General features: G+C 42.4%; 1 protein-coding gene across 1 annotated transcript in view; it reads left to right on the top strand.

Moving 5' to 3' along the window:
- ATP8A2 (ATPase phospholipid transporting 8A2) overlaps positions 1 to 18722 on the top strand; it is a 565764-nt gene that overhangs the window by 501899 nt on the left and 45143 nt on the right. Inside the window, exon 35 of the mRNA XM_066588982.1 lies at positions 5268 to 5356. Within this exon, the coding sequence (XP_066445079.1) occupies positions 5268 to 5356 (89 nt within the window). The remainder of the gene's footprint in view (positions 1 to 5267; positions 5357 to 18722) is intronic.

Below are 18722 nucleotides of genomic sequence, written 5' to 3' on the forward strand. Positions count from 1 at the left end.
GATATGCTGTAATTGCATGCTGTGGGAGGCCAGAGAAATGCCGGTGCATGTGCTAGTCTTCCTACAGATACCCACATGGGTGGAGCTGTGGAGAGAACTCGGAGAGGGAACCCTACATCATATCAATCAAGGTTGTCAGAATCAGGGGCACGTGAGCACTGCGCAGCTATCCTCCAGGGTACCACCACTACCTAGTTTGCCCATACAGCCCTGTAATATGTAAGGCTAGTTGAGTAAGAGCATTGGGTAAAAAAACATGTTTGCAAGTTGCCAGGTCTCTGCCTGTTATTCTTCGTGTGACAGCACTGCGTCTGGCTGCTCCCCGGTTTTCAGGGTTATTAGCCACTCTGGACCCAAGGAACATAGTAATAAACCGTGAAAGGAGGTGGATTTTAAATAAAAAGAAAGTTTATAAAGTTTTCTCATTCTTGCCAAGTTTCTGTTTATCTGTGTGGCATTTTTCAGTTCTTTTACTTAGGTCTGAGGGGGTATTCCTGCATATAGCATTGATGGCTTATATGATAGTTAAAATATGTGATCTCATCACTTCTATAACAAATGCAGAACTATTACAGCTGTCTCCAGTACTGCAGCTCAGCCCCATTAAAGTGAAGCAGACTAAGCTGCAAAACCAGATTCTATCATGTTTAGCAACACTGTGTTGGATACTGCACTATTGCATTTCCTGATGAGGGTCGCGGTTTTTGCTCATCAATTGACGCAGTGGTGTAAAAAGTAAGAATAATGCCCCATAACAAAGTTTGGAAATAGTTCCCATTCGATTTATAACCACTATGAGCTGCACGGTAGCACTTGATTTAATTCCCATTTACACACTATGATTTTCGCTCAAAATTCGCTCATAAGCCATCTTTTGAGCAATAATCGCTGTGTCTAAACTCCTGGCCATTGTGCATTTTCATGCACTTTTCGTTCATCTCTGATTTCAAGTCAGCTTGAAGACAGTGATGAGCCTTATCAGTGCCGCACGCTGAGTTGTCAGTAGGATAGCACTGATAGTATTCTCTCAGCTACTATTCCGCTCTGAGTTCTCAGCGGGATACCGCTGAAAACTCCGAGAACAAAGCAACTGAATGCAGATAACAGACCTCCAGCTGTCATCTGCATACAACAGGAGCCTTTATTTAATTGTTAAGTAGCTAATTAGCTACTTAAGAGTTTATGCAAAGTGATCACTCAAAACTGTCACTCAAACTGCAGTTTGAGCAAAATTTGATTGGTCATCTTTCAGTGTAAATGTCCTTTACTCCTATTTGTAGCCACCAAACCCTCTGTATTTACATATTTAGATTCCAGCCACTGGACACAATAAGCAATATCTGCCCTTCCCCACCATTAAAGGGAATGTGTCATCAGAAAATAATGTATTGCAACGGCCCATTTACATGCAGCGATTATCGCTCAAAATTCTTTCAAAGCATGGCATATTAGCAATAATCATTGTGTGTAAATGCTGCCATCATTCACTCTTCGGCTGAACGATGATTTTAAGGTGAGCTTGAAATCCATCGTTCAGCCGGAGAGAGACAACAGGGACCGCGCGCTGTGTTCCGCATGAGAGTCGGAGATTACATTGCATTCTGCCCACAGCCAGTGTGAGAACAATGGAGCTGTGTGCAGAGCTTAGAGCACATGCTGTGCTCTGCAAATAGCTTCCGGAGGCCCTTTTACACGCAAATGAAGCTGATAAAGTGAGGCTTGTGTGATGCAGAGTGTTAAGCCAGCAGAAATGCAGTCCTAACCTCTCACTCCCGAGCCTGCAGTTATCACACTGACTACTAAACCTAATACGTAATATGACAGTTCCTATTCTGTAGAGAAATCTTTTCAGCAGTTATCTCATTATCATCACAGGCAGGATTACATTATTATAGATCACACAGGATCCACCATTCTCTTTAGGTCATGGTCACAGTTCACCTCCTTGCACAATGACCTTTGCACATGTCACAGAGTATGCTTAGAACAGTCTTCCATAGAAGTTAAGGGGTCATCTCAATTGTCCATTGTGTGAATGGTCCATAATTTCTGTTGTAAAGCATATCTATGCAGAAAAGGCAAGATGACGTCCATTTAGTCATGCACTGACATCAGAAAAAAAAATCTATAATCGGAAAATAAAAACAGATTAGAAAAATAGAAATTATTTCTCTATCTGGTTTTAGGGTGCGTTCAAATGCTGTGGAAACACTGGGGGAAAACTGCAGCTGAAACGTTTGCTATTAACCCTTTCCAATCCACAGTCTGATTGAAGGCTGTACAGCTTCCGAAGTCGGAAGACGTCCGGTAGGGTATTCTTACTGTATATTACTGGCCGCTCTGTTGTCGGGGGCTTCTCCAGCATGTCACATACTGCAGTACTGTCTCTAGCCAGCAGACGGTGCTATTGTAAAACATCAGAAAGATAAAGCACCCTAGGAAACCCTGAATACAAAATTGGATGGCAAAGGGTTAAAGTGGATGCGATTAAAGCAAATCCTGTTCACATGTAAAGGAAAAAAACACGGAGGATTTTCTGTTGTAGCTATACGGTAACTCTGAGGGCTCCTTCGCAAGAGCATATGCGCAAATGCGCACAACTCAGCGCAATGTATTTGCTCCCTGAACTGGGATTTGTTGAGCGTGTGCCCACGTATCTTACTGTTCTTTTTTCACATGCGAGTGCTGCGCAATTGCATGCACAAAAAAAAACAAAACATGCAACAACCGATCCATCACTTGACATGGCTAATTAGCCTAATGAGTTCCAGATGTGTTTGTTTTCCAGCAGGATATGCTGTTTTTCACACATCTGTGTATTGTGTGCATTTATGCCCACCCCCATAGACTTCTATGGGGACCTTTGGTGTGAAAATAAGTACAGAGGTAGAGTATGCTGTGTTTTTCAAAATGTATGCACAAAACACAGAACTGTGAATGCACCCATTGAAATCAAGCGTATTGCGCGCTGTAATTTTACACCCGTACATACGCCCGTGTGAAGTTGGCCTTACCTGCATTTTTGTAGCCTTTCCACGTGTTAACACATTCCGTTTAACAGTGAAGCTGGATGTAACCAACAACGGAGCAGTGCAGCTAGTATGTAGGTGGAGGGGGCATCTGCCCTGGGCCCTGGCGGGGAAGCACCATCAAGTCAGTTTATTTTGGCTATGTTACTTAGTTAATGAGCCAGAGGAGTAATCAGAATTTTTGCCAAGAATAAAGGAAAGCCTAGCTGTGCCTCTAGTTGCGCCCTTCGATGGGGGTACATCAGCTGTTGGGCCCTCATCTATCACATGTTAGATCTTTTCTTAAATGCAGTTTTTGAAATGTTCTCTCAGCGCAGGGCAGTAGCCATCTACGGAAAATGTGATTTTGCTAAAGAAAATTTCTACATTTCCATTTTGCCTTCAAGCTAAAATAAATCTTTTCCAATCTATGGCAGTCCTCCTAATTCCACAAGTAGGAAACAAGACAATCCAAAGTCAACCCAGGAGCAGCCTGTTTATTTTCTGTACGTAGAGGAGTTAAACAGAACAGCCAGTCTGAGATTTCAGCTGACAAGGCAGCAAAAACTTTACAACCATCTTGTCACTTTGACAACAGCGAAGGATTTAGCACCTAACAACTGATAAATGACTATGTGACCACCTGCCATTTGTCATCCCTGAGCTGCTAAGTACGGCTCAATGATTGCACTGCCGCCCAGAAATAAACCCATAGTGTGTTAGGCTACAGACCTTCGGAAGTCTACATCACTAATGAGGTTTATAAGCCATTGAGAGCAGCGGCGCATGTATTGGGCTGGAGTGATATGCCGTTACATGTCACATTCTGAGGCAATTAATACATTTTGTCAATCTTATGCTAGTCTTTAGTAGCAATGCACCAAGTTAAGAGGGGCATACCTGTTAATAAGCTTGGTACATCATCGGCTGTGAAAGCAAAGCTACCTGTATGCGCTGGATTTCCGGTGTAAATTAAAGTAAATATCTTGGTATCCAGAAGGCAAAAGTTGAAATTTTTTTTTGCAAACGTGGGTAGGGGATAATTGTATATTTTGGGACAAATCCCTTTAAGGGCTCCTCCCCACTGGCGATAAGATGTTACAGCAATACGAAAGTGAGTGAAAATGCATGAGTTTTAAGCCAATGGTTTTCAATGGTTTCATTCTCACTTGCGATGTTTTAACAAGTTGCTATAAGAAAATCTGCAATATCGCCCATTGTTGTCAATAAGGCCGGCAGCAGCGCTGGCCCCATTGAAATCAATGGGAGAAGATTGCGAAAGAGCTGTGGAGAGAGAGGGGGTTGAGCTGCAGAGGATCTTTTACATATCTCCCCATATTTGGAGAGATAGGGGGCAGAGCTAGAGGACTTTCCCATGGAGAGCAGGGCTGTTCTAGAGAGGGCACAGGGCTAGATGGGTTCACATAGTCACTATGAGAACCTCTCTAGACCTGCCCCCACTATGACACAATTGTCAGGCGTTAAATTATCCAACAGTTGCCCCAATGATAATTGCTTGTGAGCTTTCACACAGGAACGATGATCATACAGTGAATGCAGGCAGAGCCGGCTGGAGATCGTATCTAGTCGCCCACGTCAATTCACAGTAAACAGGCAGTCATTCATAGACGAACGACTGCCTGTTCACACAGACTGATCATTCCTCAGTTTTTATGCCCATCTAAACTGAATGATGAATAAAAAGCGAACAAATTATCATTCGTAGTTCAGTTGCAGGCAGCATATACATTGAATGATTGAATCTGAACAATTATCATTCAATGTAATGTATCGCACGAAGAAAATGGTGTACAGAGCCTGAATTGGGCAATTATTATTTTCAACTACAGTATAAGAGCAGCACTGTCCCTTCACTTCCCACTTCTAGAATCCATATAAGTCATATGAGCTCCAGTGGATACATAGTTTTCGGGCCTCTTGTAGAGATGAGCGAGCACGCTCGTTTAAGGCTGCTGCTCGATTGAGTAGCAATCTTATTGAGTAACTGTGTACTCACCCGAGCAGCATGCGGGGGCCAGCGGGGGGGAGAGATCTCTCTCACTCTCCCCCCGCTCCCAACCCCGCATGCTGCTCTGGCAAGTACACAGTTACCCAATAAGATTGCTACTCAATCGAGCAGCAGCCTTAAACGAGCGTGCTCGCTCATCTCTAGCCTCTTGCTGTCATACATTTAGGGCTATGCAGATATGGGCTATGTGTTTTCTCTTTTCTGTTCTTATGACTGTCCCTTTATTGCAGGCCGGGATGGTGCTGAAATGTGGATACTTCTGGCTTGGACTACTGCTGGTCCCTGCTGCCTGCCTCATACGAGACGTGGTGTGGAGAGCGTAAGTCACAATATACTTCCCATTGTACAGATTAGGCTTATTATCAATACAATGTCTACTTCATAACACCATAAGGAGGCCCCCTGTCCACGGCCGAGGCGAAATATCGCTAGGAGGAAGGGGGAGTGCTGACAAGTCTCCATGGTGAGCCTATCTAATATAGTCTCACCGCAGAGAATCGCGGCAATCGCAGCATGCCGTTATTTAAATCCCACGAGCGGAGAAGTAGAAGTCTGGTAGACTATTGGCGCTTGTCTACCAAAGCTAGTTGCTTGTAAAAGGACAGTAAGTCTTTAAATTCTACTAGAATTGTGACCATCAAGTTGTTTAACCCTTTGCAATCCAATTTTGGATTCAGGATTTCCTAGGGGGCTTTCTCTTTCTGCTATTATACAGTGGCGCCGTCTGCTGGCTAGAGCCAGTACTGCGGTATGGGACATGCTGGAGAGGCCCCCGATAACAGAGTGGTGAGTAATATACAGTACAAATACTCTGCCGGACATCTTTCGACATTGTAGCTGTACAACCTTCAATCAGAATGTCTTCAGACGTCAGACAGTGGATTGGAAAGGGTTACACTTGTTTTGACCCCCTAGTCAGTCATACTTGTTTCTAGGAGAACTAAGAAACAACCAATATCTTATCACTACAGCTCCTAAAAGTGTTTTCTTAAAACATTTGTAGTATCTATTACTACAAATAAAAAATATAGTGTAGGTAGAAATTGTCTGTCTATTCCATGTTTTTGGATATTTGTCCTCCTATCTACATGTCTTTTCAAAATACATATTTTTTATCCAGCCCAGTGATCTCCCTCACCCCCTCTAGATCTCTTTTATTCACCCTACTTGTCTTGATAAATACTAAGGCTGGGTTCATACAGGCCAGAAATTCTGCAGAAATCTCATGAAATACCAGCAGCAGGACTGCACAGAAATTCTGTAAGATTTTTGCAGCGGAAAGGCAGCTTCGAAACCCGACGGGAGTTTAAAGCGGCTTGTCAGCCTGTATTCCGCTGCGGGAATCTCTCCCTATAGAGAGAACAGAGCCCGCAGCGGAAACAGCGATACAATTGACATGTCGCGGATTTGAATTCATTTCAGTTTCTGTGTGGTTTGTCCGCATCGTGTGGATGAGATTTTTGCAAATCTCGTCCACTTTGATGCTTAGGCTCGGGCTTTAGAATGCATGCAGAAAGTCTGCATGGAAATTCCACGGCAATTCCACCCCGTGTGAACCCAGCCTAAAGGGTACACAGGATGAATGCCAGACACTTAAGCGCCCCACAGCCATCCCACGAAATAGTCATTCAACTGACTGAAGATGGAGTGGGCTGGGATCCTCCAACGGCTGTTGCTCAAATATTGAGTAATTTTTTTTTTACACAGCCTGAGGGCTTATTCAGACAGGCGTATATCGGCCGGGTTTTCACGCCCGGCCAATATACGATGTCCCTCTCTGCAGGGGGAGGAGCCGGGCCGGGAGCAGTGCACTGAGCTCCCGCCCCCTCCCTATCCTCTCTCTGCTCCTTCTCCGCCCCTCACCACTTTTTGAAATGGGGAGGGGGAAAGGCAGAACTTAGGTCCGCCCCCTCCTGCCCCTCCCATTGCAAACAGTGTCAAGGGGCAGAGAGGAGGCGGGAGCTCAGTGCATTGGTCCCAGCCCGGCTCCACCCCTTGCAGACAGGGACAGTGTATATCAGCTCTCCTCTAAAGCAGGCTCATCACCTTTTTTCACCCCTCTCTAAGAGCAGCACAAGGTAGTGACAGGCTCGCCGATTACAGGGATATGTCTGCTGTGTGGATCTGTGCATTGGTTGGAAGAAATTAGCATTTTATTAGCAGCAGCTAAACATAACAGGATCCATCCATCTACTGATTGACTGCTCTATGCCTATTACTGTGCATGGAGAAATAGCTGTCAATATTTGGCTGGAGGGTGGGTGAGGCTAACCTGCAGCTCATGAATATGCAAGACTAGTCCTGTGTCTGGGTGTTACTAATAAAATGACATTTTCTCCAAAACTACTGTACAGATACATACAACAGATTCATACAACAGACATATCAGTGTTCTCAGTGAGGACTACAAAAAGTTGGTGACAGATTCCCTCTAAGGGTACTTCTACACAGGCTGATAGTTGCTCAAATAATTGCTCAAACGAGCTGTGACTGTTGGCACCTGACAGGGTACTGAGCGAGAAGTTGCTTAGTAGTTGCTGGTCATTCTGTTTCAGAATAATAAACTTTTTTTCTATAGCGCCAACTTATTCCACAGCGCTGTCACTTTTCGCTCAGTATAAACAGGCAGTTATTCTTCTTTTTAGGACTGCCTGTTTGCAGTGAATGGAGGTGAGTGGCCCAAAGAGCTCTCCAACATGCTCCCCCTCTATTCACTGAACAACTATCGCTCCTATGCAAAAGCACACAGGTATGATAGTCGTCCTGCCTAAAACCATCCTAAGGAAGTTTATGAAAATCTAGAAAAGGTCTGCAGACAAAGGGAAAATAGAGGCAGCTGGAGGGAAAGAAAGATGACACTTTCTCCTAATTGTGCTGTGATACATTCTTGCTGCCCATTTGGCTCATTTCTAAGGTGACAACCCTATATGGCGGCTGTAGTAACAGTCATATTGTTAGCCACCCAATGAAGTGAATTTGTGTTTAATTTCTAAGCTAAATTATTTTAGGGTCACATTTGGGGCTTTTAAGTAATCAGGTCTGAGACAGGATCCTTTCACACCATCGAATGTTATCCTGTTGATGAGCACCAATCATCGTGATCAACACTTGTCTACCAGGCTTTACACAGGACGATTCAGACTCTAATTATTGTTCATGCTATCGTTTCTTTCCATAGTTTCATCATTATTGGCAGCATGTCCCCTCTTTACATGAGGAGACGTGCCACGGCTGACCATGCTAATTTTTTATGAATGATGCGATCATCTAACGAACAAGCATTTGCTCATTTATCCATTGATCGGTAGCACCTTCACATAGCCCAATAATCAGGCCAATGGACGTTCCTAGGAATGGTTTTGCCCAATCGTCAAGCCATGTAAAAAGCTCTGTAATCTATCTATTGACCTTATGTAGATAGGTCTTTCCATAAAGTGGAAGATGATAGCCGGGAATACATTTTTCCTCCTCTTCTTCTCATTACTTTAAGTGCCGGAGATCTTTAGATCTTTTTTAATAGATTTATGGGAAATCTCATTGAACACTCTCATAGATCTTAATTAGAGGTGGAATAATGTTTCCTTCCCTTCATTCTGGCCACCATTCAGTATTTATAGTGTTCATCTAGAAATGACACCAACATTGCAGCTTATATAAATGGACAGCTTTGTAAGCATTGTGTTTCTTCAAATGATACTTTACACGTATTAGAACCTCCTAATAGGAAGCACATATTACATCTCATTATATCTGACGGTACCTGCTGATCTGACATTCCATCTGATTATTTATCTGAACTAGCGTACTAAGTGACTGTTCCTACAAACGGATTTCTCCCAGACGCAGCTAAGTCGTCAGCACAACTGTCAGCCCATTAAACTGTGCAGATGCAAGACGCGAGTTGAAGGGCACATCTGTTCATATAAATATTTGCCTACTCAACAGTCTGACTAATCACTAGACAACAGTCTCTCAGCTCCTTGTAGTTACAGAGCAGAAAACACTTACTTTGTACCAAGGCAAAACACTATTACCATGCAGCATATCCTTACAAGAACTCATTGCCAATTGGCAGAGCAAGTATCACTTATGGCATTAGTGCAGGGCCATTTTTAGGGCAAGCACCCATGGCCCTCATCTCTGAGGTGGGACCCCAGGAGCATTATCAATTCACCATTTACTCCTTTGTTGCACTAGACTAGTGTTCTTCTTCTCCAGTCCTATACCCCGACATGTTATGATTTAAGGATATCCTTGAGCGAGGACACCTATGGCAATTTCTGAGGCACTGACAATAATTACTTCTCCTGTAAGTAAGAAAATCCTGAAAGTATTACCTGTTGGTAGAACTTCAGTACTGGAATTCATAAGTACTGCTCTATGCAACCAGGGATTTTAACATTTTGAGAAATACTGTCTAAAGTTGTCAACCGGTGAAGAGAACAGGCTCCGTTTTTCTTACCCAGGGCACCATTTCTGACCTTGCAGTAATACATTTTGTATTTTCTTATAAATAGCATAGCAAATCTACACTGAATGGCTACCTTATTAGACACCCATCTAGCCTTTAAAACCCACAGAAGTTCAGCATGACATAGATTCTACCAGGTGTTGAAATGGTTCTGCGGGATTATTTGCCTATGCGGACAGGATAGCTTATTGAAGTTGCTGCAAATTAGATGGAGATCCTGACGTGTTCCGAACAGCTCCATCAAATAGTTCAAAGTGATGTCAATATCTCCAGTTGGTGTCTTTTATTGTCCCAGAACAATATATACAAAGAAAGCTGATAAAAGTACATGCCATAAATGTATGATAGGGGCAAGTTCCTCTTCAAAGACTCCCATACATGGAGAGATTGGGTCTTCCTTTTCATTCTCCATCAGCACTCCAGAGAGGAGGAGACCGTGCATGGCTATAGCTCTCTCCATTGTATATGATGGGTGTTGTGGTAACAGTATTTCACAACTCCCATAAACTTCATTGGATACATAGATGGCCACCTCTAACTCATAATCCTTATTTTGCAATGCCAAACAGAGGTCCTGAGACCCGATTCTGCTAATATATGGGGGAACCAGAGATAGGGACACACTTCATCATTAGTACTTACCTACTCCTGAGTGTGTGCCACTTCTCTTTGACAGGGAAAGCCACATAGAAACGAGCACTTCTGTGTCCGGATGGTTGGGGACCACATATAATGGCATCACAGGTCGAATGTAGCCCTCAGGCTGCAGGTTGTGTGCCCATAGGATCCCATTAACTCAACTTTTGTCCCGGCAGCAAGTAAAATTACGAAGTCATGTTTTTGGATAGCAACAGTTGTTAAAGTGTAACTAACTTTTTAGTAACTTCTGACATGTCATAGTGACGTGTCAGACGTTTTAGTCAGTGGGGATCTGGATGCTGAGACCCCTTTTGATCGCTAAAACAGAAGAAGCACTATCTGACTTCTGTACTTGTTTGACTATTTCTGTCACTGCTTGGGCAGGTGTACATACTCCATAGAAAGTCCATATAGTCCATACATCACTAGTGATGTCAGCTAAATGGGTACTTCTGCCTGTTTATTTTAGCGATCAGTGGGTATCTCCTCACTTGGACCTCCACCATGTAAAACTTCTGACATGTTACATGTCAGAAGTTTTCAAAAAGTTTTTAAGCGTAAGTAATAAGATGCATATTCATTCCCATTCTCCCTGCTGTCCATTGTATTATTGCATGACCTATAAAAGCCAAGCTGGAGTCCCTCAAAACCGAAATCCCATGCCCCATTCTCAAAGCAGCGTACGAACTGTATTAATATATTAACCGCAAATAAACAGTCTGCAATACGCTGTATATGTACCGCATTTCCATGACGTTTTAAAGAAAACATTTTGCATGTGCAAAACATTAAATATTTATACATCTGCAAGAAATATTCATCAAGAAAAACAATGTCATAAAATTTGGAACATTCAGCGAAAAACCAATGAAATCCTCCAGCTGAGGCGTTTACATGTGACTTGTCGTAGTCCACCGCTGTCAGAGTAAATTCCCTTTTAAACAAAGTTTCCATAACACTTCCCAACTAATTGATGTAACAAGCTTACTCAAGCCATTAGACAACAAAGCCGATTGTGATGGATTTGCTCAATATCATCTCAGGCTTGGCTAGGAAGTTCTCCACAAATCACCAGTCGCACACAGCAGGATTAGGAGGTTGTCAGGGTAACAATAACATAATTCAGGCCGGGTGACCCCCAAACACTTCTGCTACTACTAGCTATAATCCAGGGGAGAATAAACATCCCGCCTAGTGGGGGGCGCACACTGGGCTCTTATCTACACACTGCATTAGCCAAGCAGGAAGAGTTTACCGTGATTTATAAACCGTCGGGGAGTTCAGGGATTTTATGTCGGGGACAGAAGTGCGGAGGCAGAATGTTCTCTCCTCAATTTATGGATACATGATGTATGAATGGGTTATTTGCAACTTGAAAGTTTGCAACACACTTTCCACCTATTTTTTTAATATTTCCCCTGTGGTTTTTGACATACTGAAATTTGGTAGCTTTTTTGCCCCCCTATTTTTAATTCTTTTGCATACAGTCAAATGTACTGTGAGAATATTACATGTATTATTAATGGGGGTTTCCAGCATTAGATTAATAAAGCTCATTTACACAGCAGCAGCCGCGGCTCCATTGACAACAAGCACGCAGCTGTGTTCACGCGTGTTTTTGCTCGTACCTAGGTGTGGACGTATGTGCGCACCTAAGTTTACAAAAAAACACGCTCGTGTGAACCCACCATAAAGCAGTGGGTCAGCAGTTAGAGTTAATTTGTATTCTTTGGGTCTGGATGTCCTTGCATTTGTGCCTTCTTATCACAAGGCAGGAGGTATGATGAGTTGTCCTTTGTCTTTAGACCCCAGATGCACTGGCATTGTTCCCAGTGTTCTCTAAAATGTGACCTAAAAAGATACATTCTAAACTTTAATTGTTACATTACTGGTAAGACATTCGTAATGAAATGCTTATTAACACACACAATATTCTTACTATTATTCACTGTAGAATGCTAATTGTAATTTGATTATATGCTAAGGGAGGGGTGTAAGGGGGGGGCGAGCATGTCATCAGCGTACATCAGATTTCCTATAATAAGATGTATTCAATAGACGTGCTTCAGAAGAGAGCCTGAGGCACCATACTGTGTCACATGTTTCCTCCTCCGATGCATCGTAATAATAATTAGGCATACCTGATAAGGCTACGATACCCTTAGACTATCATGAAAGTTAAGTCATTACTCTAAATTACAGGGTACATATGACTTTTTCATCACTTTTTACTCCTTTTTTGGGAGAACAGGAAGCTTAGGCCTTATGTCCACGGGTGGATTTGAATTGCAGAATTCAGGCCGCCCATAAGGAGACATTGGCGTCCGCAGCTTAATCCTTCTGGTACGGAAAACAAAATTTAGCATGCTCCATTTTGTGGTTCCTACACAGGCGGCTTCCATTAAAGTCAATGGAAGCCGTCTGATCCATGCCTGTCCGCAATTAAATTGCGGATGGGACACAGATTCCGCGGGAAAGCAGGAAATTTAAAAAAAAATCTATACTGTGCATGTGCGGCAGCTCACCCACACACATCTGCAGAGGAGAAAATGAAGACCCGAACAGGTACGTAAAAAAATCTGCAGGGTCGGATTCTGCTGCGGGTTCCCGTATGTGGAATCCGATTCGCCCGTGGACATGAGGCCTAAAACTGTGCAATTATGGCATTGTGTATTTTTTTTCTGAAAGCGTTCATCATGCAGAACACATAAGGCCTCCTGTCCACGGGCAATAGTTCATTGTGTTATCCGCGGCAATAATCCGGCCGCGGGTAACGTAGTGAACGTTTTACATAGACTTACTATGGAAAGCGCAGCCCCGACGTCCCCGAGCAGAGAAACATAGCGATTCTCCACTTGCGGGATTCAAATCGTGGCATGCTGCAATTTGCCACGATTCTCTGCGGTGAGCCTATCTGTCAGATAGGCTCAGCACGGAGACCTGTCAGTTCTTCCCCCTGCTCCCCTGCGGTGGAATATCGCTAGCGATACTCCGTCATGGCCGTGGACAGGGCGCCTTATGCAATATTTTAATAGATCAGACTTTTACTAATGTTGTGATAACAATTATTTACTTTTTTTCACTGTGTTTTTTTATGCGTATATTCGTAAAAGTTTTCTTTTACTTTTTTCAATACTTAAAAAACTTAAGGACGTGGCCTTTTTTTCCATTTTCGGTTTTTCATCCCCCCTTTTAAAAAATTATAACTCCTCTATTTATCCATCGGCTTCACTGTCTGAGGGCTTCATTTTTGCAGAACAAGTTGTAGTTTTCAATAGTACTATTTAAAGAAACATATAATGTCCTGAAAAACGTTAAAAAAAAAGTGGGATGAAACGGAAAAAAAACTAAATTCCAACATATTTGGGTGCATCTTGTTTCTGCGACGTACACACTGTAACGAAAATGACATGATAAATCTATTCTTGGATCAGTACGATTACTACAATACCAAATTTATGTTTTGGATTTTTTTGCTGCACTACTTTCATTTTTTTCAAAGATATTTAAATTTAATTTTTTAAAATTACTTTCTGCCGCCATATTCTGCGCACAATACATTTTTAATTTTTTCGTCGATATAGTTGTGCAAGGGCTCATTTTGTGCGTGACATCCTGTAGTTTCTGTTGGTATTCTGAAGTAGATACGACTTTTTGATTGCATTTTATTACATTTTTTCTTGTAGACGGGGTGACCAAAAAAGAGCATTTCTGGCCTTCTTTTGTTTTTTTTCTTCTGACTTTCACCGTACAGTATTACTTTAATAGATCAGACTTTTACAGACGCAGCAATACCAAATATGTATTTTTGTTTTATTATTTAGATTATTTTTTTATAAATATAGCAAAAGGGTTTTATTTTAAACTTTTATTACTTTTTATTTTGTTTAATAATTAGGACAACTTTTTTCAACTTACTTAACTTTTTTTAGTCCCCAGAGGGGACAACAACCCCCGAAGCTTTGATTGCTTCTGCAGTATGATGTAATGCCAAAGCATTTTATTATACTGCGATCTAACAGGCATTCTATCAAGCCACCCCACTGACATGGCTTGATAGGCATTCTGCTATGACAGCCTTTTAGAAGGCCCATGGCTACCATGACACCTGAACGGTAACCTGCGATCTCATCACAGGGGAGGGGGGCATACAAGACCCCAGAACATCAATCAGGGGATTTAAATTATAAAGGTTATTAGCTCCGATTAGCTAGTACTGACCGCCGGGCTGCCCCAGTATTTTAAAGCCTGACTGCTTTCCGTAAAAATAACAATAAATACAGATAAATAAAAGGTTTTGGTTATTATTTTGGACAAAATACACAAGCTGCAACCTATGTCACGGGTCCTCATTATTTTGAGTCCCTGCACTAACAACACAAACAAATCTTGTCACAGGGTGCCAATTGGGGGACAGAGGAAGCCCCCTCCCTCTGTCCAGCCATTTAAATGCTGCTGTTATTGTTGACCACAGCATCTACAAGGTTAACAGCCAAGTTCAACATTATCTCCGATCTCAGGCACTATGGCACGGTGTCAACTATGTTTGACAGCTGGCACCCACTGTGTATGGAGTGTGTTCGGCTCTTGAGCCCGCTCCATTGAAACCCCACACACATCTGATGTTAATTAAAGTCAGATTGTGTGAAGAGGTCAGAGAATATTGACACTTTTGCAAGTATTTTACTGCTCCAAATCATTTGAAATTAAAAATATATATTAAACAACTTTGCAAATAGTCATACTCAAATGTATGTCCTGATCCAGCCCGATCCTTGACCCCGGAAGAAGCTGCTGCCCTCACATGCTGTTCATGGCTTTATAACCGCTGAAGACGATGGTTTACTGAAGGGTCATATGCATAATGAATGGCACTTAGCTGATGCAATCTCCTCCAGCACGGAATGGGGCTCTTGCGCTGAATCGGGGAGGCCATTTGAGGGAGCCCGAGATGTTTTTAGATTTCTTTTATTTTAAAGGGGGTAGTCCTACTGAAAACATTTTTTAAGTAAGTGGCCGTGTTAAAAACTAACAAAATAAACCATATCCAACTCTTCTAACCCCCCTGCCAAATGCAGCAGTGGGTCCTGCAACTATGCCGGTGACATTGGAAGTCATATGACTGCTTCAGCCAGAGGCTGCAGTGTTGCCACCCATTCTCCTTGCATCAGCTCTCACATCCTGGGCGCCATGATGCCAGGAGTTCGGAACTGTGATGCTGTGGCCTCTGATTGGCTGCAGCAGTCGAGTAACTTCCACTGTCAGCAGAGATCGGCATCATTGGGCCCTCCGCGGGAAAAGAGAGGCGAGTATGGTTTATTTTGTTATTTTATAACATGATCACTTGTTTAAAAAAAAAAATCGTCTGACAACCCCTTTAACCCATTGCCTGCCCATAGAATATTGGAAAACCCTTTAACCAAAACTGTGTACAAAGTTCCTTCACATTCTATTTTGCAGGGCCGTATAAAACAGTTGCAGAAGTTACACCGTCTTTAAATCAAGCTGCCTTGTTGATCAGATGCAGCTTCTTAGTGACCAATGCAGGGAAAGTTTCATATTGCACAATGTATTGAGTAGTCAGGCATGTGGTATATACAGTAGTCGCATCGAAAACTTCACTTCTCATCTGAATAAGTGACATATGTTAAATAGTCCTATTCTCCCGGCTCCTTCCAATCTATATACTGCTGTCATATTTTTGTAATGTCTTCTTTTATGTTTGTCTCATGTCCCCTCATAGTGCACTGATACATTGTTGTGCTAATAGCCTTCTGTATTCATTGGTGGCATTCCATAACTATCTGCTGTGTGGCCCGCGGAGCTTATTCCAGGACACCCTGCTGGAAGATGATTGTTCTATTATCTGATTAGCTCCCTTTTTTGTTAGTTGACATCTCTAGTGCCTGTCTGAATAAACAAATCTGGGGCATGCTGCTCTTCAATTCACATGTTATGACATTATGGAGAGCGTTCCAAGGCACAATTACACCTCCCGCTTCTGGCACGGCTGCTGCAGAATTTCTCACTGTCAATAATTGAAGCGAATGTCATTCCCTGAAGATGGGATCCTTGTTTGTGAAGTGATGCTTTTTGTAGCTCTCAGCGCTGAGAGTCTCAATTATTTTATTTCTGTCTTTTCTTGACTTTTCAATTGAGAATGGTTTTCTGGTTGCAGTAGTTTTTGTACTATTTTAACCCACTGTGAACAGGTATTGTCAACTAGGTTGAGCCGTGTCATTTCCAAGGGGCTTTTCAATAGCACTTATGAGGGGGGTAAGCTGTAGTTTCTGCTGGTACAATTTTGGGGTGAATACAACTTTTTGATCTTTATTCAATTTCTTGTGTGACGAAAACAGCGCAATTCTGGCATTGTGTATTATTTTATGACGGCTTGTACCACATGGGATATTATATTTCAATATTTTAATACATTGGACTTTTATGGATAAATCATAGAATGGTAGAGTTGGAAGGGACCTCCAGGGTCATTGGGTCCAACCTCCTGCTCCATTGAAGAACTCACCACCTCCTGTGGCAACCTGTTCCACTCATTGATGTGGCAATACCAATTCTGTTAATTTTTTTTAATTGTGTAAAGTTTTATTTATATACTGTAAAGGGTTTTGTAATGTTTTTTTGATACTTAGAAACACTTTAATAAACTTATTTTTACAATTTTTTTTGTCCCAATAGGATACATGTACAATATACTGCTATACTTTTGAACTGCAGTATATTAGATATTTGTCGGTGTCCTATTACTCCATGGCACACAACTACCTGTCAAATATGTTGAGCTTTGTCAGTTCCATGGGCAGGAAAACGTCACCTTTAGGCCTCATTCAGACGAGCGTGTGTTTTGTTTTGTTCCTATAAAAGCGTTCATATGCGTGGAATTTGAAGCGCAAAACAGCGCGCACCTATGTTCTATCCTCGTTTTGCAGGAGTTTCCATTGACTCCTAAGGGGAGCAGGAGTTAATGGAAACTCCTGCACAGCGAATAGCTTTGCCTCTGCTTACAGCAGGGCATTTAAAAGGTGCTTCTGGCCAGAAGCACCTTTTAAATGTCCTGCTGTTAACCCCTTAGTCCCCACAGGGATGAGGGAACTCCCGGAGGGTTCCATTAATCCCCGCTGGGAGTCTCCTCATCACTGAGCACTGTGACAGCACTTGTTCTGTATTCTGGTGGCAGTGGATTAAAAAAATCCCCTCTTCCATAAAGTGCTGCCTCTGATTGGCTGAGTGCTGGGACCAGTCAAAGGCAGCGCTCAGCCATTCATTGAATGGCAGCTGAGCACTGCGTCTGATTGATCACAGCACTCAGCCAATCAGAGACAGCGCTTTCTTGAGGCAGGGATTGATTTTTCAATTCCTGGCCACCAAAAATACAGAAGAAGACTGCTGGGGATGGGGAGAAGAGCCAGACAACGCTTCTAGGTGAGTTCACTTTTTTTTTCTACAGCTAGGGATGATTTTCGGGGTATGGCTTATATTTAAAGCTCCCATCCTCCCAGAAAATTATCGCTGCATGGGTTGCCTTCATCTCATTGCTTTCAATAGAGTGGCAGCAGTGCTGGCTCCATTGAAAGCAATAGGATGGCATCGCAGTCCTCCGTGACAGCTGTGGCAGGGGATTCTTCCGTCCCCACTGCAGTCCCATCAACACTAAACACTGTGACAATGCTGTCACAGTGTTCAATGATGGGGGCACCGTTGTGAAGCAGCTGCTCTAATGAATGGACAAAGTTTCATGTGTAAACTTCGCCTGTGCATGCATTTTCAGCATAAGCGAGGAGCACATTTTCTTCACGCACATAGGCACGCAAAAAAGTACGTTTGTCTGAATGAGGTCTTAGGGTGAATCCACATGATGTGGAAAAACTACAGATTTGGCTATTATCAAATAAACATATTGTCACATGTTTATAATAAAGATCTGTAATACGGACATGTTAGGGTGCTTTTACATTTGCAGGAGCAAATGATGTCAGAGTTCCCTTGTTTTCTCGTGCAGCCTGTTTATACAGGCAGATAAATTGTTCGCTCGCAAATTGTTTAGTCATTCACATTTACATGCACAATGTTTACACTGAACAATTATCGCTCAAATTCAAGCGATTTAGCTATTTATTTTATTTTTCTTTCAAAAATGTATTTATTGATTTTCCTTTGGTAAATCGCATTCAACACAATATCTTGAACAAGACCGACTTATCGAGATTACAAAGGAATACATTGCGGTATTGAGTGACATATAGTCGGTTGCATTCTATTGGCATACCCAAAAATGGGGGGGAAATTGAATAAAATTTGGTTAATAACAGTGAAAAAACATCCTAGATTCAGGCCGAGGCCTGGTTCTGAATTTAATAACAAAATATTGCAGAAATTGGCATATATAGCGAAACACATTTAATAAACATGGGAATGTACCATGCGACCTGCTGGCCCATGCCTCCCTGGAGGGGGCCACTTAAGGGCCCCTCCAGTATTGGGCTAAGACACCCTAAGGATAAATTGGTGGATAAATCCCACGGCTAGATATCGCCAGGGTATAATGAAGGGGCAAAAG

The sequence above is a fragment of the Eleutherodactylus coqui genome, chromosome 1 (assembly GCF_035609145.1).
Source record: "Eleutherodactylus coqui strain aEleCoq1 chromosome 1, aEleCoq1.hap1, whole genome shotgun sequence".
Lineage (NCBI taxonomy): Eukaryota > Metazoa > Chordata > Amphibia > Anura > Eleutherodactylidae > Eleutherodactylus > Eleutherodactylus coqui.